Raw genomic sequence first — 21,558 nt, forward strand, 5'->3', positions numbered from 1 at the left:
CGTTGCATCTGAACTGATGTGGGCCCTTCCAGAGAGGAGGCAAGAAGCACCATGCGGGGCAGGGACAATACACACCATGCTTTTCTTTCCCAAGGACAGACAGAATCTGGGGATAATTTGGCATTGCTCCCAAGGCCAGAAGTTGGCATTTGGTGAGGCTGGGGTTGTAAACATATCCGGATGGGTGGTGGAGTCACCATTCACACGGTGGCAGCAACGGACAGCAGATGGTAAAAGCTGTGTGGCTGCAGTGCCCGCTCTCCCTAAGGCTCCTGTGTGCTCACTGGAGGCTGGCCCTGTGGGCAGTGCTGGACGCTTTCCTACATCAGGCACGGGGCACTGCCTCACACAGTCAAAAGGATGGCCCGAAAGGTTCCAGACATTTTAACTGTTTACTGTAAACAGTGCTACAAAACACAAAAGATGCCTCTGGTCATTTATGGAGAGAGATATGTAGCCCTTTTAAAACGTGTGCTTTTGAAGCCAGAGAATCTCACGCCTGTTTGCCCAGCACACCTCATAACCTGTTACTTGTAGCTGCACAAACCAGTCCAGAGGGGACGGTCGCCGGCTTGCTTACCACGAGTCGGCTGAGGAAGAGTGTGCAAAACTAGGTTTCATAACTCCGTGTGCAAGGCATTGGTTCCTCGTGCTAAGTCTTTGTAAGGTTTGTTAGCCGTTGTGTGTGGGCCTAGATTTTCAAGTGCTGAATGCTTCAAAGCAAGGTGCTCTGCTGTCTGCTTTAGGGTGTTGGCAGTTCTGCGAAGCCTTCACTGGGGGCAGTGCGTCTGGATTCTAGGGTCCTGGGTCCCTGTGTGACTGGGCACCAGGAAGGCACGCCTTCTGTACTGCACACGGACACTGGACCAGTCACTGAGTGTCCTTTCCTGTTCAACAATTTGGCCTTGATTTTTTACTTTCGGTGTATGGACGACTTTCGGTCAGCTCCGGCTGCGTCTTCTTTTTCATTCAAAGAATTATATGAAGTATTAAATTGTACTTCTGAGCATTCAAAAATAGATTTTATGATTTAAGGGTGCTGAAAATGTATTTTCGTAAAAATGGCAGTGTTTGTTTTCTGAACCTCTGGAAATACGGCGCCTGTCAGCTAAGGATGGGTGCCGTGGTCAGTTAACAAGTCTCCCAAGACAGAATTAAGTTCTAGTCAGAGCTGGCAAATGGGTCTGACCATCCTGTGAACAAAGAGCCTGGCATAGTGGTGCCCGGGTTTCTGTGACAGAGTCTGTCTGAAAGCCAGGATGCACTCAGATAAAGAACTCCTCCATGTCATCGGCCTCAGGACCAACTGTTGTTGGAGGCAGTAGCATGTCCTGGACACACTGTGTGGCTCTGGGGTCATGACATGTCTGGGGTGTGGATGACTCTGTGGGCAAGGAGGATCCAGAGGCTGAGAGACCAGGGGTAGTTATCTCTGCAGGGCTAGGAGACCCTTTGGTAAAGAGCGGGTGGGAAACACAGGCAGTATCTGGACTCACCTCGCTGGCAGCAAGCAGTGGTCCCTTCTTGGGACTCTTGTGTGCTGGACACTGGCTGCTACATCTCTCAGAGGAGAGGGATGTCTCTACTGTGTTGCAAAACCTACTGGGAGCAGAGTATGCAGAGACCACAGACAGGTCTGAGGAGGACAGGCGCAGGCCTGTGTCCACATCTGTCTCCTGGGCCCCCTCTAAGTCATCAATGGACACGAGGCGGCCGGGTTTCCACTCTGAGGCACTGTGTCTCTGGGAGCCAGTCTGTAGTGGCTGTGGTTTGGTTGTGGAGGTGCCTTCACTGGGCAAACAAAACAAAGACTTGCTTCTCTGGAAAGACCAGGCAGGGCTGGACTGTGGGCTACACTCCTGCTTGTTCCCAGGGAGCAGGGCCACCTGCTTGGATGGGCTGTCGTGTAGGGCTGTCTGGCTGCTGCCCTGTCCTGTGGTTGGTGTGTCGATGGCTGCAGGAGGAGCGGAGTGAGGCTTCTTCTCAGAGGAGCGATGCGCCCTGCTGCACTTGGGGACCTTTTTGTGTGCCCTCTGTGCCTGTGGAGAGAGGGCTCCATTAGTCAGAGGCTACAATGAGGCTCACTGTTAAATGCAGTGAACCACGAAACATTGCCAATCACTGGGAACTCCAACTCTGGCTAGGCAGCTACCTCCGAGACTGAGGGAAACAGCTGCCTCCTCATCCTGACAGGATGTTGTATTATGTAAAGTCCACAGGAGCAAGCGCCTGCATGAGCAGACACGTGGAGATGCGAAGCCCTCAGAGCCCCCTGCACTGCTCAAAGCTCTGCCGCCTCAGTCTTTGCTCTCCAGTTTGGAACACACAGTAGGGCTTTAGTTGGGAGAATAAACACCCTTTATTTATTGCACTCAAACAATTTGAGATAACCTCAGCATAAGAACTGGCAAGTAAGGTTTCCCAGGTGTCTTGGGACTCCTCCTGGAGAGACGTGAACAAACATCTATTTAGCCCAGGTATGGCACCGATAAGACATTAAGGAAATGGTGTCACTCAAGTGAGCCAATGAGTTTACCGGAGTTTCTTACAGTAGCCTGAGTCACTCCATTGGTAGCCATGTCACCAAAAAGCCTAGCCCAGTGTGGGCGATGACGCAGGAACGCAGTATCTTTTGCAAGCCCCACTCAACTTGCAGGCAGCTCTACTGAAGAGACTCACCTCCCACCATGTTCCCCCCACCCCACCTTTGTAGCTGTTTAATTAATGCCTTGGAAAGGACTTTGTCAGTCTTTTACATTTCTCTGAGTGTCCTGAGCTTTTTCACTCTGGGTGGCTTGCTAAGCCTACTTCCCAGAGGGATGATTTCTATTCAGAGAAAACAGCTTCTTAACACCAAGATGCAGTCTGAGATGGGGGCCCTAGTATGGGCAGGATATTGTCCACAAAAAAGGGGCTGTTGGGGCCCAGCATTCATTCACATTTTGCCTTTCAGGAATTAGGTACAGGAAGAGGATTGCTACCTCCTGATGAGTCATGAGGACATGGGGTAGGGAAAACAGTGTCACCCCCCAACACCCAACTCTGCTCCTTTTCATACACCAGCCCTGCAGACTTGGTGGTTCTTTTGCATGGAACCGGGTGCTCTGCTCAGGAACATCTCACCTCCTCTGCTCCTCTCTAATCATCCCAAGCTGATAATGCAAATTTAAATTAAACAACAGATTACAGCAGGTCTGAATTTACTTAGGATAGGCACCCCTGACTGACAAAACCCTAAAATAAAAACGGTTTGCCAGGGTTTTATTAGAAAGAGCATTTCTTTCAAGCAGGCTGAGATGCCTGTCTTCATAACAGACACCCCCTCTTCCCCCATTAATGAGGAACCTGGTTTCCACAAGCCACCTAGGAGCCATGGCTCATTGTAGTACGTGTCCATTGAGGATTTATCATGGGCGAAGGAGGAGGAGCCACAATGGGAAAGATTCTGGTTTGACCACATGATTGTTTGCATTTATTTATTTATTTATTTATCTTCTTAAACCTTTTATTTGAGACATCATGGAAGACTTGGGAGGTACACACGGAGAACACATGATCACTCAATGGACACAGCGCAGAAGCATCAATGCCTGCAGCTAATGTAATGCAGGAGCTGGACTTTTGAGTTTGACATGATACAGGGTCTGGGGGAATGAACTAGTATCCCTCTCTTCCTTCCTCACCCTGGCCTCCCACAGAATCCACACCAACCTCCTCATAATCCTTCTCTAGGGCAGCCATGTCCTCACAGGCTTCAGAGGACTCCCCCTCCTCCATGCCCTCACCCACATACTAGTGCACAAAGGCACTCTTGGTGCACATCAGATAAACTCGGACCACATGCTTTTTTAAAAAACGTTTCGAAAGGATCTAAGGCAAAACAAACGAGAGAGAATAGAGAACGTGGTGTTCAGCCCTTGAGGGTCCTGGGAGAGAACTCACCGTCCCAGTGGGGCAGAGTGGACGTCCGTGGAGGTAGGTCCTGAATCACACACAATTCAGGATATGGGCGTGTCAGAGCTAGGTGGCTTTCTGGCAGGATGGTGGCGTGAAGTGGGGGAGATGGCCGGATGGAGGTGGGGACCCCACTCGGAAGCCACCGCAATGCTGCTCCAGTCCTTAAGTGCCAGGACACACAAGCTGCATCTACGCTGGCAGCTGCTCTGTTTTGCTGGGGACTGCAGCCTGCCCCGTGGAGGTGCCCCCTGGTGTGTCTCAGAGCTGGCTCGGTGCTGTGGGTAACTGCAGGCATCCTGGGCTGAGAGCCTGGGAAGGAGGCTGCAGAGCTTTCCCTACCCTTCCCACATCTTCTAGTCTCTAGGGCCAGGGCTGATGAACATGGAACATCTACTGGACCCAGGCTGCTGGTTCTTCTTTAGCTTTACCCAGTGGGATCTCGTGTGACCTAGAGACAGCCCACCCGTGCCAAGTTGCCAAGGATGGAGCCTCTGATGTGTTGGAGTGCAACCGGAGTTTGTGTCTTCATGGTCGGCCAGCTCTCAGGGGCGGCCTTCCCGAGCCCCAGCAGTGAGAGCAGAGATGGTGTGACGTCAGCACCCCCCCACCCCCACAAGCAGCATGGGCTGGATGCCCCACTGGAATTCACAGGCTCCTTTCCTCACTGTTTAAGGAAACTTTCCAAGAGCAGAACAGCATGCATAAATGACTCTGCCGAAGGAAGGCAGCCAGCCAGGGAGATCTGTTTGTGCTCCTCAAGTCGCTAGGGAATTGAACTCCAGCTCTGAGCCTGGCCTGAGGGTGCTGCACAGGCGGATTTTCTGGTGAAGTGAAGCGTTCTCCTGAGCTGGAGCACCTTTCTCTAGTGTCTTAAAGAGGCTCATTCCTAGATAGGTGGGTGGAGACATTCCGTAAGTGCTAGTAGAGGTCTCCCTTCCAGGGGCGCGCAGTGTCTCCCTGCTTTCTGGGTTAGGAAACCCTGCCCCTGCCCCCTCTTTCTGAATAAGGCATCCTCTCTTGTTCTGTCCTGGGAAAACGTGCTCAGCATAGCCCTGTCTGCAGTCTAATAAATCCAAGACCGGCCTTTGAAATTGGGGATTAATAACCACGAGGGGCATCTCAAGGAAAATGGGTAACTGAGTTCCCGAGAATCTTCAGTTTTCCACTGCCATACGGGTTCCACATACGAAGGTGGGGTTTGGCCCAAGAGAAAGGCATCGAGTCTCGCCACTCTTTTCTCTAGGAGCTTTTCATATGCTTTCTGACGATGCCATCCATGGTCAAAGCCTCTGCTCCTCTGTGAACGGCCAGGAAGAGGAGGGGGGAGGGGAGGGAGGGATGGGGGAGGAGGGAGGGAAAAGGGGAGGAGGCAGGAGGAGGGGGAGGAGAGAGGAGCGGGGGAGGGGAGGAGTCAGGGGGAAAGGACAGGGTAAACTTAGGTGGAGAAAGGCAGCCTCAATTTGTACCTTTGGCATTTTGAGGTAGAAGGCTGGAAGGGGACTCTTGGTTGTATAAATATTTGGTCCTTTAAGGGGGCTGGAGATGTCTCAGCAGTTGAGAGCACAGGCTGCTCTGGCAGAGGACCCACACTGGATTCTCAGCACACTCAGCAGCTCAGGACCGTCTGTTAAGTCCCCATCCAGAGACTCTGACGCCCTCTTCTGGTCTCTGTGGGTACCGAGCGCTCATGTTGGTGCACAGACTTACATGCAGGCAAAATACCCCTGCACATAAAAGATCTTAAAAGGGGGGAAAAAAGCTAGTAGTTTAAGCCAATTTGTCAGGAGTGCCATTTCTCTGACGGGGAATGCAGCTCTGAGCTTGTCCTGAGGCTGCAGCATGGGCAGGTTTCTGGTGAAGTGAAGCGTTCTCCTGCCCCTCTCCTATCTGTGTCTTTTTAGATGCCTGCCCAGCCTCCGAGGCAAAGGCAATGGGATGCTGTGAAGATTTATCTGGCCACCTCTCTTCTGAAAAGCATTCATTCTCTTGGGCACACACACACACACACACACACACACACACACACACACACACACAGGAAACACACAGAAATGTCACACATGTCCAGTATGGCTTTCTGGAGAGCCACCAGTCTTTTAATTGTCCCCGAGGCATTTCTTCTGCCAGCACCCGTATAAGGAGCCCCATGAGCTGCGTTTGTGAAGCCTGTCTGGGAGACTGCAATTGTGGGCTCACAGGTTGCAGTGTGGCCTGTGAAGCAGCACTTGCCCTTCCAGGTGCAGTGGCAGCATTCCTACTCTTGCCCCTGTGCTGTGTTGTCTGGTCTAGTGTGTCTGGTCCACACTTTCAGAGACGGAGCCTCTGCTCGTCCCCTGACTGTCTGTCTGTCTGTGTGTTTGAATAAAAACGGAATAAAATGAAAGTAGGCAGGAATTTGGTTAGTGCAACTACCACGTGTGTTTACACATCAATAAGAATTTATTATTAATGAAATGATATGTCGTGTGTGTATTCTAATAAAAATTTTACTTACAAAATTAGATAGTGGGTCATATTTGGCCTATGGTCTTTAACTTGTTGGCCTTGGCTTAACTGCTTTTTCTATAAACTTCAAAATCAGTGGCCTAATTGTATCAAACCGTCACCGATGCATGAATTAGGATTGTCTGCGCCTGTCTCCTTCTTAGCTTGGCCATCTTCCTTGACCGCCCCCACAACCACCCCTTAAAGTCATGACAGCACCGGCCTGGAACACTGACTCTTGGCCATGTCATGGCTCACAGTGGTAAAGACAGGCATCCAGGCAGGACAGGAAAGGTGCACGCGTCACTCCTAAAGATATCCTAACCACGCACATGCCTCCAGCTCCTTACATGGGTGGGAGGAGGGCTGACTCTGTTCAGCTGGACCGCCGTCTGCCTGGAAGACGGAGGGGCTGCTCTGGTGGACAGAGCTTCAGTTTTGAAAGCGTGCCGTGTTGTTACTGTGGTGGTTTCCTCTTCCCTGGACTCGGGGCTTTAACTCATGGATAACCTAATCACTTCCGTTCTCTGTAGGTCAGAAATAGGATGCAAAGGCAGTGTTATTGGACGACTAAGTGTCAGACTACACCAGGAAAGGAATACCCACGAAGCAGCTTGCCAAACAGTTCAAAACTCCCACTGGCCCGGGCCAGGTTTATCGCATGGCTTAGACAGCAGCTGCTGAACCCTCTCCCTCCCCTATAACCTTAAACTTGGGCAACACACACCACCATTGGACAAATGGCTACAGGTTTTTGCCAGAAATGATACTGGAGACAATGTCTCAAGACGGAGGTTGTCACCAATGTATGCTAAGAGGACCAGAAATAAGAGTTGAATTTACCCCTTGACATGAGTCAGCACGTCACAACCGGGAGTGCATCCAGGAGACTTTAACAAGTATATCCAACTCTGAGACAGCCTCTCTAGGTGGGAGGAGGGCAGGCAAGAAGTCTGAAGCTGTGGCTTCTTTGCCTTGCTAACAACCCCTCAGGCTGCCGCCTTTTCTTCCTTATCCAAGGGCCCATGCCTGCTTCTACGGCCACTTGAACGACTATGTTCTGAATGACTGCGTATTTCCATGACTGCACGTGACTTTTCAGAACCTTAAGAACCGTCTTGGTTGCTTTACTCCAAAAGGATGGCAATAATGCTTGCCACAGACAAGGCAGAACGCAAGCAGTGTCGCAGGGCCTAAGTGATGCACACGCGTTCAGCTGTGGCAACAATATGACATGCCGTAAGCTGGAATTTGTCCACAGAGACGTCAGCCATTTTTACCTCCTGGGGACACAAGGGCTGAAGGACAAATCTGGGCCTGGGGTCTCCGAGTGAAACTGAGCCAATGCTGGAGCCACAGGTGACCTACAAGGGGTTAGGGTAGGTCTTACCCTTCAGTGTTCAGGGGCACAGTGAGTTAGAACAGAAGCCCAGAACTGTTTGCTGATCCGAGACTCTCTCTTCTTAGTAATCAGGTCCTCAGGTTTTCTGCAGGGCTGAGGACTAGCCTTGACGTGTGAATGGACATGTGTCACCGTTCATGTGTGGAGAATAGTGGGCAACTTGTCTCCCTCTACTATGTGGGTCCTAAGCTTGGGACCAAGTGTCGCCATCTTGCTGGCCCCCAAGAGCTACTTTTGAAGTTGGATATTCAGGGCAAGGAACCTGGCCGGGTGTCAGGACATCTGTCTGGCAGGCATGAAGCCGCGTGTTCTTTCTTTATACCACCGGGTAATAATGATAACGACACTGAACCAATTACAACTGTCAAGTTTTTATGGTGGGTGGGGTCTATGTGCTTGAACATACATGTGGAGGGCAGGGCAGGGCTTTTCCTGTCTTTATCTTCCTCTGTGCCTTGAGACAGGGCCTCCCAATAAGCAGAAGCTTACACACTGTGCTAGGCTGTCGGGTAGGCAGCCTCTAGGCTCCACCTGGCCTCTCTCTGCCAACACTTGGGTAACAGGCAGATGCATCCGCACTTGGCTTTTTATGTGAGTACAGAGGATTCAAACTTGGGTCTTAGTGTTTGCACAGTAAGTGCTCTGAGTCCTGCACCACCTCCTCCACGGCCCCTAAAGCTATCGGGTTCTCCTGTAGTTGATTTAAGTTCACTTTGTAAATCTTATTACACTAGTTAAAAAAAAAAAGTCTGCAAATGTTAGCAATAATTGCCTTAAATGAGCCTTTTGTGGCTGAATTAATTTCCTCTAATATTTTATAGCTGCATTGGGTGTATTTATATATTTAGGAGTTGACTTGTTTTTCCTGGAGATATAGGCAATGGAGCCCAGGGCATCATAAATGGCAGGCAAGCAGTCCTACTAACAAAAACTCAGTTCTAAAGGCAAATCTGCATGGTAGCTAGGCGCATCAGAAGTCAACAATAGTGCTTGAAGTGGTTGTTGCACCAATAAACCTTTGTGGTGGTTTGGATAGGAATGGCCCCCTTAGACTCACATATTTGAACACTCGATCACCAGGGAGTGGAACTCTTTGACGGAATTAGAAGGATTAGGAGGTGTGGCCTTGTTAGAGGAAGTGTGTCACCAGGAGTAAGTTTTGAGTTTTCAAAATCGCACACTTGGCCCGGTATTTCTCCCTCTCTCTGTCTCTCCGAGTGTCTGTCTGCCTCTGTGTCTGTGTGTCTGTCTGTGTGTCACCCTGTGGATCAGAATGTAGCTCTCAGTTGCCGCTCCAGCACCATGCCTGCCGCCACACTGCCCACCCTGATGATCATGGACTAAACCTGAGACTGTGAGCCCATCTCCAGCTAAACCTTTTCTTTTAATAAGCTTTGCCTCGGTCAAAGCATCTTTTCACAGAGGTAGAACAGTGACGGAGACAGCCAGTTTCTGCATGCCCCTCAAGTCCTGGTTCTACATATTCATGCCACACAGCCTTGTTCCCGCCACCTGTGACTGTGCCAAGGGTGGAAGTCTGGCATAGGGGAGAACAGTTAGCAGGCTATCTGCCTGGATTCTCCCACCCCACCAGATACAGAGGATAGCAGTCACACCAAAACTTCACTGGGAGTCTGAGGTTATGTCTAAAAGAAAGACTGCTTATTCTGACCTGACCCCATCCTTTCTTGTGAAAGATTAGAGTCCCCCCCCCCTTTTTTATAACATTGGGAGGTTATAAAATCATATTCAATAATGACCGAGCACTGGAAACTTTCTCTTTGTTCTTCTTATTAATATTTCTTCAATTGTTTACATCCCTCTTTGTGTGTGGGAGAAGGGTTTATTTTATCTATAGCTTATAGCAAATCATGATGAGAAGTCAGGGCAGGAATGTGAAGTCAGGGCAGGAACGTGGAGGCAGGAACGTGGAGGCAGATACCATGGAAGAATGCTGCTTACTGGCTTTCTCTACTTGCTTTCTTATACACACCAGGACCACCTGCCCAGAGATAGCATTACTCACAGTAGGCTGAGCTCTTTAAGTCAATCACTGATTAAGAAAATGTCCCACAGTCTCGCCTGCAGGCTGCTTCTATGGGAACATCTCAGTCTAAAAAGAGGTACCTTCTTTTTCGAGAACTCTAGCTCCTGTCAAGTTGACAAAAAGTTACCAGTACCTCCGGGAATCAGGACAAGTCAGAACACGGGCTATGATTAAATCAAAGTCCTTTATACTCTCTTGATTGGTTCCCAAGAGCACCTACTTGGCTCCTCATCTTTCTTGGCCTCCAAGGCTGGAGTCAATGGTGACAAACCCAGAGTCTATCCCATCACTTGGATAGCTGTTAGGATAGCTACACTCACACTGTGGTGTCCCTCTGTGACAGCTTCTAGAAGGTCTCTCTTGGCTGCAGATAGGTACTGCAGCACTGAACTGAGCTCAGCTCTCAAGTATTGTATCCAGGCATCATTTTTTCTTACCAAGAAAAATCATTAGTAAGATATAGGTGTGTAAATGATACATTCTAGAGACTGATGGGTAATATTTACGGAGTGCAATCCATTGGACTGTTGATAACACACCAATCATTTTAGCCTTTGGTTATATTTTAAGGTCGAGTAGGTGGCCATTAACTAACTTTGTTCTGTTGGTTTTGTAAGACAAATCCTGTCTGTCCTGAAATTCTCTCATGCTGGCCTTGAACTCAATGAGATCCACCTGCCTCAGCCCCTGAGTGTTGGGATTAAAGGTGTGTACCACCACTCCTGGCAAGCCATTTTTTTCCAGCTAAGGGCAATTGTGGATCTGGTCCTCAGGGGTCACTCGGATTTGGGAATGACCTTTGGCTCCTCCAGGCTCTCTTTTGCTAGTTGTTCGTTTCATTGAAGTTAAGGTAGCAGCCTTGCTTGACCATGGTTTCACGTGGAAGCTGTCTTAGGGTTTTATTGCTGTGAACAGACACCATGACCAAGGCAACTCTTATAAAAGACAAATGTAACTGGGGCTGGCTTACCAGTTCATAGGTTCAGTCCATTATCATCAAGGCGGGAGCATGGCAGAATACAGGCAGACATGGGGCTGGAGAGTTCTACCTCTTGTTCTGAAGGCAACCAGAAGACTGGCTACCAGGCAGCTAGGACAAGGGTCTTAAAGCCCACACCCACAGTGACACACTTCCTCCAAGAAGGCCACACCTACTCCAACAGGCTCACACCTCCAAATAGTGCCACTCCCTGGGCCAAGCGTATTCAAACGACCACAGAAGCACTGGAGAAATTTTCCTGGGTTGGTCCGGTTCTTGTAGACCTGACACTGGTTCGAATCATCAGGTGGGGTCTCCATAGCCTTCCTAAACACGGGAAGAGGTGCCTTTCCACAGACATGGAACATTTGAGATGTCCTGTTGTCGCCTGGGACCTCACTGACTCCCTCTGGAAATTTCCTCAGACACATCAGCATAGCCTCTAGCCGTGGATGTGGAGCATACAGAAGATTATCCATTCCAACCTGCAACTTCTGAGCAACTACATAAAGCTTGGGAGAAACACAACACTGTCAACAGAACTTAATTAAGCCTACATTTTTATTTAACAAGAATCAGTCGATTACTCCCCCGGTTTGACATCAGTGTACTGGATTTTCGACCTTAGAATTTTTAATATCTCATCCAATTCTCATTCTTTACAAACTTTGAATAACTTACTCAGATATACAAACCCTTTACCAAACCCCTTTACTTACTGGTTTTTCTCCTCAACAGCATGGGGTACAGTGACATTAATAAACTTAGTATCTGATGTGAACTTTTTTTTCTTTCTCCGGGGAGTGGAGGAAACTAGATATTCTTTACAGTCTCCTCATGAAGTCCCAGTGACGAGCAAGAGCTTGGTTACACTCTGGGAAACCAACCAATGTAACGGGCTTACTTCTAGAACAGGCGTGAGGGATTGTGTGAGAGAGTTATTGAAGGAGTACGAGGAACCTTCCTAGACAGCTGCACTAGAAAGTCTCTACCCAGCACGACGATGGCTTTCTCATGGACACGGCGGAGTCCTCACTTCCTAGCCTATATACGCTGGCTGGTCCCCCAAACCACAAGGCTATGCATATAATTAGGGCAGAATTACCTACACCCAGGTAGCAGAAGCAGCTGGATTCTGAGGTGGTCTAATGACCCAACCTAGTGTTTAATGGAGGAGTGTCACAGTCAGAAAGCCCAGCTGCGGTGACCTTCCCCAAGCAGACACAGCTGAAGCCAAGAAGATGGTAGTGTGGCTTAGTGCCGTGCAACACCACCTCAATTAAAGAAAGCAGAGCCAAACGAAGCACAGAGGATGATGTCATAGATTATAACACTATCTGCTTACACGCCGTTAGAGTGTGAGGCTGCAAGGGTTCCAAGGTAAGTCCTGTAGCCTTCATGACTTCGTGGAGTATGTGGAGTCATTTAGCATGACTGTGGTTTGAGTTTCTAAGTAGCAAATAGAAGCAGCAGACACATAACTAAAACTATTGAACCAATGCCCGTGACGCCCAAGAGAACTTGAAGGAAGTTACTGTAGAGATGCTGCTCGAGGAGGAGGGTCCTCCCTCCATCCCCAGGAGTGAGCATCCTATTGGCTGATTGGCTGAAGAGGCCTCTATGAGATGAATAATGATCATCTCTATTGGAAATGCTCCCTCCCGTAGGTATTCCTAGGGCGCACTGTCTTCACTGTTGGGCTGTCTGGTCATTCTCCTTTATCCCTGTCGCAGAGTCAGGGGTCAGCACGACTCAGGAGGACAGCTATGGAGGACACTCTGAGGCAAACATGCTAGGGTATGAGATGGGAGGGCCGACTTTCATCTCTTCTGTCAGTGTCTAAGTAAATTCAAGCAACACATGGCAATTTACCAGTATAATACACACATGTATATACATATACACACATGTACACACATGTATATATACATACACATATACACATAAACACACAGGCACACACATTTATATACATATGCACATATATACACACATGCACACATATATGTATACACACATGCACATTTATACACACAAACACACAGGCACACACATATATAAATATAACACACACACACACACACACACGTTTCTCTCTAAAACAACCCAGTGTCTCACACTGAACAGGAGAATTGTGGAGTTCACTGACAACTGGCTGGATTCAGAGAGCCTTTACTCCTATGACTGATATAGATCTGTCCAATAGATGAGTTTTATCGTCTTCTGAGTCACTCATTGGGGATGGGCATTCTTCTTTCAGAATCTTATGACAGGCACAACACTGGGGCTGGAGAGATGGCTCAGTGGTTAGAGCACTGGCTGCTCTTCCAGAGGTCCTGAGTTCGAGCAACCACATGTGTGATTTTCAGCCACCAGAAAGGAAAGAGTAACTTTTGTTTCCGAATTCTAGTCCCTAATGTCTATGTGGTATCAGGTGCACAGACAACCCGAATACACCAGTCACATCCAGGGAAGCCACACTGGGCCATCCAAACACTGTATATCAGCTACAGCCAAGAAGGCTCTGGGTCAGCCCTCAGCCCAGCTCCACCCAGCAGCTACAGCCAAGAGGACTGGTCTCGGTCACTATTGCTGTTCATGGGGTAGAGAGACTTTCTGCCAAGACCTTCTGGGGAGGGTGTGTCTTGGCAAAACACAGAGGTGAACAGCACCTGTCACAGCAGAGGAAGCTTCACCCCACCCTCAATCCCCACTTAAATGTTTCAATAGAAGCAGTTTCTCATAGACAAGGAAATTATGTTTCAGTTAAATGAATGCCACCCCTTCAGAGAAGGGCAAACACTGAAAACCTTCTTATTTACAAGGAATTTATAGAACAAGAAACCTGTGCAACCTAGTGCTTTTGAAAGTCACAGGAAACAGGCAGCGTCAGACAGTGGCTTAGGTGCAGCCTGGACTTGCAGCCCCGGGCATTTTCTGTTGCTTTTTGGGAAGTTAATCCTTCATTGCAGCCATCGGAGCAGCTACAGAGACCTGAAACTTGTAATTCTCACACTAAATATTTCAGCTAAGCAATACGCCAGGTTCAGACAAAAGGGACCTGCATCTTGAATTTTCCAAAGACTGTATTTTGTGTAATATATTCTATGCAAAGCAGAATAATGAATACGATCATTTTGTCCCAAAGGAGCCTTATCCACGTTTCCAAAGTTTTTGGTGTATGTCTTAGCACACGCAAGGGCAGTTCTTGCCTGGTTAGAGCTAACTGAAGACTCCTAGATGCTGACAGATTAACAAACACTGCTTTCATGAATAGAATCAAACTCACAATAGAAGTTTTAGCAGCTTGGTGGAATCTCCCCTCCCCCCCCACACCTCCTAACATACTCTATAATTATTATGTTTCCTTTCTGCTATCTGCCTCCCCTGCAGAAGTTAGAGTTTAAGCAGTGACTTCTGTCTGGCTGCATCCAGAGGTCACAGTCCTGGAGAATGCACCCTGTGGACTGTCTGAATCTGGCTGAAGTTAGTCATGACATATTTTCCTCGTGACCTAAAGATCCCAGCGGTGTGAGAGAACAGTGCTGAGAAGGTGAGTGACAGCTGTCGGTGTCATGGCTGGATAAGAACACCAGGACTGAGTGTCCAGGCTGAACGTGACGAAGGCAGCCACTTTGTGTGTGACCGTGTCTCTCGGGAAGACATTCTCGAGACTCTGCCTTCAAGCTCATTTTGACAGGTAGCAACTTTGTGAGTCAGGGTGCTTTGCTTTTTAACATCTTAGAAAGTCGCATTTTTATTTATTTTTGTGTGTCTGTTGTGGGTCAGTGGACCAGTGTGAGGGTCCATGAGAGATCAGGTGTTGGAGTCACAGGAGCTGGACTTGCACGTGCCTGTGAACCACCCAACGTGGATGCTATCAACCCAACTTCAGTCCTTTGGAAGAGCAGCAAAAGCTCTTACTAATGTCCACATTTCTCTTGACTTCAAATTCTTCTGTATCAAGTTGCTATTACTCTCCTTGTTAAGTATGCATATTTATCAGTCATTTTTTAAAAAAAAATTTAGTATCTACTTATGAGTATGCAAAAAGGGAGATGCCACAGCCATTCTGAACCTTGTTTTAACTAGACACCATCCCTTTATGAGCAATATAGAGCTCAGGGAGAGGCTGAGTTGTTCATAACAAAAAGCAAATATTCCGTCTCCTCTAGAAGAGCCACAAAAGAGGAAAAGGCTATGAGACAGAAGAGGAGAGGCTAAATGTGATCTCCGTCTGAACAAGGCAGCTGAGGAACTATGCACTCGAGGGTTTCTACAGCGTGTAGCTACATCCACCAACCAAAAACTATCTTAAAAGTATATTTGACTAGAGTTTTAGGGAACCGTATGGTTCATTTTGACGGTCAACTTGATTGCATCAAGAAATGCCCGCTCAGGCCCGTGGAGGTGTCTGTAAGGTTTCCCGAGAGGTTTGACAGAGGAGGGAAAGGCTCACTCTGACAGAGGAGGGAAAGGCTCACTCTGACAGAGGAGGGAAAGGCTCACCCTGACAGAGGAGGGAAAGGCTCACTCTGAAGGTAAAGGGCACCATTTGCCTGTGCTGGGGTCCCATGCTGAATAAAAAGGGAGCCAGGAGGGAGCCACCCCAGTGCACACATTTCTAGGCTCTCCCAGATCTGCAAAGGCTTCCTGGGGCCGACCCCTCCCTGACACAATGGGAAAGTGATGAAAGCAGGAATACTTGGTAACAGCAACGACAAAACAATTTTCTTCAGTGCCCTTCCTCCTTGTGACCTGAATATCTTAACTTTGTTAAAGACTGAAATACATATTCTTTTACCCTGGAAATTAACTTAAAGAGATGGACAGGCGTGTGGCTTGTGTTAGGGCGGGAGGCGGCACTGCTCCTTCCTGTGTGCTATAAGGAAGAGAGTTTGAGAGTCGTCACCTCTACCTGGGCTCTTCAGTTACACACAAGACCGTCTGCATTTCCTTAACGTTTACTGGAGCGACTGTCACCCTTTGCATACGTGTTTGTCAGTGTTCAGATACAGAATTGTTTTTCTCCTATTTCAAAGAAGATGAGCACGCAAAGGCTAGTGTTTATTTGATGACAGAGTCACGTTCCTCGGTTTCTTCAAAAGGAAGTCTGAAAAATCAAGGAGGTCATCTCAAGGCGATCACCGGTCATAACAACCTGTAGCAGCAAGTGTGGTAAGCAGAAGGGGAGGGGGCAGTGGAAAGAAATCCATAACCTTGTCTACAGAGTTGGCACAATTTTCAAACCCCTGGGCTTCTCTTATAGAAATGGAGAATACACCTGAGAAGTCTCCCCAGTGTGTGGAAGATCAAATTAAGGGCTCTTTATCAGCAAGCTCCCAGGTGTGAAGGGTGTGTGCTTTCACCCCAAGAGAGCCAGGGTGTTAGGTGTGCTCAACCTAGGGCGACACCTGGAAGAACTGCTCATGCATCCATGGAGACCTCCATCACTGCGGAACCAGAGGCAGAGAGAGCTGTACACTTCTGCTCTGGATCGTAGTCTAGGATACCCTGCTTGTCTAGGAGGGACAAGGCCACCGTGCTATTCTTTGCCCTGACTCAGACTCGTAACTTCTACACAGCTTTCCAGCACAACAGACTCACAAACAGACAGACAGACGCCCTCTGTACCTGCAGAAGGATCTTGTTGCCATCGTGGTCTTCAGTCTGCCAGCGCCCCTCGCTGATGGGGCTGCAGGGGTTGGGAAGGAGGGGTACCAGCTGCCCGATGTCCTTCACTCGGAACTCCAGCACGGAGGAGTCGGTGGGAACTGGCTTCTGGTCGCTGGGTAGTCTTTTCAGGGAGAACTGGATGTCCACATCCAGATTGGAGAAGATGGGGAAGATGCAGAAGTCTGCTTTCCGCTGGCTGGGGCTCCGGCGCAAGATCAGCTCATAGAAGCGGAGGCTGTCAGCGTAGCTGTTATGGCGACAGTAGATGGTGAAGCGCACGATTTCCTTGCCGTAGTGCACAGGCCTGATTGCCCACAGCGGGGTCCCGGGAGCCAGAGTGAAGAAGTCCTGACTGCACGGCAGGTAGGGTATGAAGCGGCCGTGCACGCGCTCTGTGTGGTGGTGGCGCCAGGGCGGCCGCTGCAGCAGCCGGTGCACCTGCAGAATCTGCTCCTCTCCATATTCCTCCTGCAGGAACAGCACCACCGCCAGCGCCGGCTGTGCACCCTTCAGAGACTTCCGCCTTCGCCTGCCCGTGCGCCGCTCCGACACCCGGAACAGAGGGAGGTCCGGGTGAACCCACGCCAAAACCTTGTCGATGGCCTCCTGCAGGGGCTGTGACTCCCCGGGGTCTGCGATGATGTGGATGCTCACCAGGAAAGGGTCCTGTGCCTCCTCCACAGAAAGCTCACCTGGGAGCACACAGGAATGAATGAATGGATGGACAGATGGGTGGGTGGGCCGATGGTTGAGTGGATGGACGGATGGATGTGTGGATGGATGGGTGAGCATTATGGAGTGATAATTATTCCACTACGAGAAACAGTAACTATATATATTGCCCATGGCAGGAAGAGAAGCCAAATTCTAAGTGAACAGAATCCATGACCTAGAGTTTGTGATTTCAAGTTTTAGAGAGGAGAAGTGGGGTGGGGGAGGGGCTGTCGCTCTTTATGTTGGACAGTGTTAGGAAAACCTTGGTTGTCCACCGGGTTGCATGGTTTCTTCTCAATAAGGGATGTATGCCTCCTGACTCCAAAGCCCCAGAGGGCTCATGAGCCCCTTTACACTATGAAGGAGGGCTTTGCTTTGAAGGAGTGTGAGGTCAAAACTTAACCTAACGTTTCATCTCAACTGTTACCCATCTGGAGAGCAGCCGGGTTCACTGTGACCCTTCCCATTGTCACAGTGTCTGAGCAGCTGATGTGTACGAATGGCTAGGAACTCTGTTTAAAGAGACTGTCTCTGGGGAACACAGAGATAAAACTGTAAGCCCAACATGGTATGTGTCTAGAATGGATGAGACAGAATTGCGTCTTGGGAAGGGGGTTAACAGGAAGTTAGGGGCTCCCTACAGAAAACAGAAATACTGTGGGAGACGATGTTTCCCACATGGCTGCAGTCAACTCTATGGGTCCCAGGAACCAAACTTAGCTTGTCAGGCACGGCAGCTTTGACCGTTACAAACACGAGGGGGTGGGGTAGGCGGATTTGCATGGACATTTAGATACTGTCTTGCACGTGTGTGTGTGTGTGTGTGTGTGTGTGTGTGTGTGGTTATCTGAGGCGTGGCTTTCCATTCACATTTGAATTATGAAAATCCATCATGATCGGCTTAGAGAACTGTCACAGGATTATCTGGCTTTTTGGGGGCTTGCCCTTCCTGCCTGCCTGGCTTCCTTATATGCTGGCCTCACCCCAGAAACAGGGCATCGAGGTGGAAGCAGCCCCTCCCCCAGCTGCAACCTTCAAAAGAAGGCTCCACAATACCAAAGTGTAGCTTCCCTCTCCCAGGATGCCTTGAACTCCTAACTTCAGAGACACGTATATAACTTTGCTAAACACCAGCCAATTTTCAACTTAAATACAAAAGGACTTGGTTTTGGACAAGACAATGACAAAGTTTGGTCAAGGTGTGACAGATGGCTTCCCTCATGAAAACAGGAGTAGGTGAAGCAGAAGGAATGCTGGGTAAAGAACTTGTCAGAGAAGTGAGGTGGCCCCTTTAAGATCCAGACCCCTCACGGCGTGCGCACATAGCCAGAGGGAGTTCTTTTGTGAAGATTTGAGTGCACAAGCTTATTTAGTCCCAGCTCAAACCCCTGAAGTGGCTGAGATCACAGCCTGCATTTTAAAAAGAAGAAAATCAAGACACCAAAGCCAGTTCCCTGCAGCCAGTTCCTTTCCAAGAGTAGCAGGGGCAGAGAAGGAGAGGGGGGGGCAGAGAGGCAGGGGGGGCAGAGGGGGGGCAGAGAGGCAGAGGCTCTGGCGTAGAGACCCGTGAGTCTCTGAAACCCTCTCTGCTGCGCCCACATTCTAGCAGGATGCTCAGCACATGTCTGGCCATGCTGACCGCATCCTCCCACCTCCTCTCCACAGCCCCTTTCTAGCCACCAGCTTTGCATTTCACATACTTATTTGCATTTCTTTCCTCTGGCTCCAGGTTCCTTCTGAGGACAAGCTGCCAGAAGCCACCTCCCTCTTGGCTCCTGCCTAGGTCTTTACATCTCAAAATAGTCTGGAGGGCACCACAGGTCAGAGTCGCAGAGGGTGGTACCCAGGAGATGCCCACAGGTAGACAGGAGAGCCTGGGCATGCAGAAGCCGGGGAGTGGGAGCCACATTTCCCAAAGGCTCCTAGAGATATCAGGACCCTCACCTCATGCCATCCCCTGCAGCCACATAAAGGTTTCCCCGGGAGCAGGAACAAAGGCTGAAGCTGTGGATGGTGGAGTGTTTCCAGCTCTGCAAAGGGCAGGCTTCCCAGCCGGGAGAGCAGAGAGCGAGCTGGGTGGGAAAGTAGTGCAGCCGAGAGGAAGCAGGTGCAATAAGGCCAGAGCGTGCATTGGTGTTAATGTATGTGGGTGTGTGTGAGTGTGTGTGTGAGAGTATGTGTGTGAGTGTGTGAGTGTGTGTGATAGTGTGTGAATGTGTGTGTGAGAGAGAGTATGTGTGTGAGTGTGTGTGAGTGAGTGTGTGTGAGTGTGTGTGTGTGTGAGTGTGTGTGTGTAAGAGAGTGTGTGAGTGAGTGTGTGTGAGTGTGTGAGTGAGTGTGTGAGTGTGTGTGAGTGTGTGTGTGAGTGAGTGTGTGTATATGAGTGTGTGAGCATGGGTGTGTGTGAGTGTGTGTGTATGTATGTATACTGCCTTCGTGTTGTATGAACCTGGAGCCAGAAGAGACTGAAATGCTGCCCCAGCCCAGCCCCGAGGAACACATGGGTGCTTGCTGGTGCTCTCTGTGAGTGACCCTGAATACAGCTCTAAAACAGTTGTTGGGCACTAGGGTTACACACTAGGGTTATCCCTGTAGCAGGAAACCAAGTATTCGAGGGAGGAAGAGAAAACGTGAATAATTAATGGTCATGAGAAGTCCCTGGACCTCCCTGGAGGAGAGTGGCTGCCCCGGGGTGTGTTCTGCCTTTATTGAGTCGATTTTCCATCTTTTCCACAGAGCACCTGTCCCGTCACGGCACAACACTGCTAAGCAAGCCCACAGTGACCACCCCACGCTTCCAGAGAGGCTGGAAGCTGCCACAGGGGCAGACCTGTTTCAGTTAGCTCAGGTCTCCAAAAAAAAAAAAAAAAGGAAAGAAAAGAAAAGGAAAGAAAGAAAGAAAGAAAGAAAGAAGGAAGGAAGGAAGGAAGGAAGGAAGGAAGGAAGGAAGAAGGAAGGAAGGAGGGCTCCTCCTGTGATTACAGGATTAGTTTCTCCTGATACCCTGGAGTAGCTCAGATGTTCAGGAAGCCAGAGGTGAGAGCAGGCCTCCCTCAGGAAAAGATGCAGCCAGCATAGGACCTGTGAGTCCCACACCTCAGTCTTCCAGTCCTTTAGACGCTCAGATTTTTTATTCTGCATAAACTCAGGAAAAAATTAGACAACCCAAACATTTATTAAGTATTTATTGTTTGCCAAGTCCTATCCTAAAGCCTTTGTGTAGTCTCATTTAATCTCCAAAATGCTAGGGGTGTATCTTCTCTACGTGGTGGCTAAAATGCTGAGTTGCTCAAGGCCCTTTGGCTAGGGAGGGCAAGGACTATCTATCTGAACCCCAAGTTTCCCCAGTGACTATTCATAGACTTTACTGCTGACTTAATAAGCCAGTTCAAGCTGAATTAAAAGTTTATTGTGGGCAGCTCTGGGGGAGTTTCACCAGTCTCTGGTGATGAGGTCAGTAAGAGAGAGAGAGAGAGAGAGAGAGAGAGAGAGAGAGAGAGAGAGGGAGGGAGGGAGGGAGGGAGGGAGGGAGAGGGAGGGAGGGAGAGAGCAGAGACAAAGGTCAACCAAAATGCCTGGCTTATACAGGGAAGAGACTCTGGGGGAAGGGCAGCCCAGCCCCTGGGCTGGAAAGCTCATGGTAGGGTGGGGTATGCCAACTATACCCTGTAACAGGTTGGGACTGAGGGATGCTGGGAGAACCTGGAGGCCAGGTGCACTTGATTTGTTAAATAGACACCTCAGTGACCCTAGTCACTTAACAACTATGCTGTCACCTCATGAATCTATAGTTGACACAAGCCTTAGTTTCACTGGGGGGGCTTTAGACTTTCTCTCCAGCTTCCTTAGCATGTCGAGTGCACGGTGCTGCTACGATTTCGTTGACCGGTTCGTGTGGTACTTCTGCACTACGGAAGACAGGGCTGGGGACAGGATCATACTGCTTGTTGGTGGACTTGGGATGCTGGACGGCCACCTGGCTGTCCCATGCATAGGGATCCTCACACCCTTTTCTCCGAAGCAGGGCCGCACGGCAGCTTTGCCTGCTCTAGCTCACACCGTCTGGTTTCTGCTGCACTGTCCACCTTTCAGAACTGACCGATTCCTGGTAATGGGGATGTCTAGCTAAACATCAAGGTCTATACTCCCAGAGTGGCTGTCTGAGTCAGTCTTCGCACATGACAAACAGACATGCTTTCCTGAACTTTCGACAACCGCTGATCCCACTGCCACTGCGCCCTCACTGTGAGGGGCAATCCATTCGTGACCATTTATTTAATCGGGGAAAGCTTATTGAGC

At 49.3% G+C, this 21,558-nt stretch overlaps 1 protein-coding gene across 1 annotated transcript in view; it reads right to left on the reverse strand.

The window, feature by feature from the left end:
* Window positions 1-1,265: 1,265 nt before the first annotated feature.
* Window positions 1,266-21,558, reverse strand: part of FAM124A (family with sequence similarity 124 member A) — a gene marked incomplete at its 3' end in the record, with an annotated part of 42,640 nt that continues 22,347 nt past the window's right edge. Inside the window, exons 3-4 of the mRNA XM_080926977.1 lie at window positions 16,504-17,237; window positions 1,266-2,039 (exon numbers count right to left, since the gene is read on the reverse strand). Coding sequence (XP_080783103.1) covers window positions 1,266-2,039; window positions 16,504-17,237 — 1,508 coding nt within the window. The remainder of the gene's footprint in view (window positions 2,040-16,503; window positions 17,238-21,558) is intronic.

The sequence above is a fragment of the Micromys minutus genome, assembly GCF_963924665.1.
Source record: "Micromys minutus genome assembly, chromosome: 12".
Taxonomy (NCBI): Eukaryota; Metazoa; Chordata; class Mammalia; order Rodentia; family Muridae; genus Micromys; species Micromys minutus.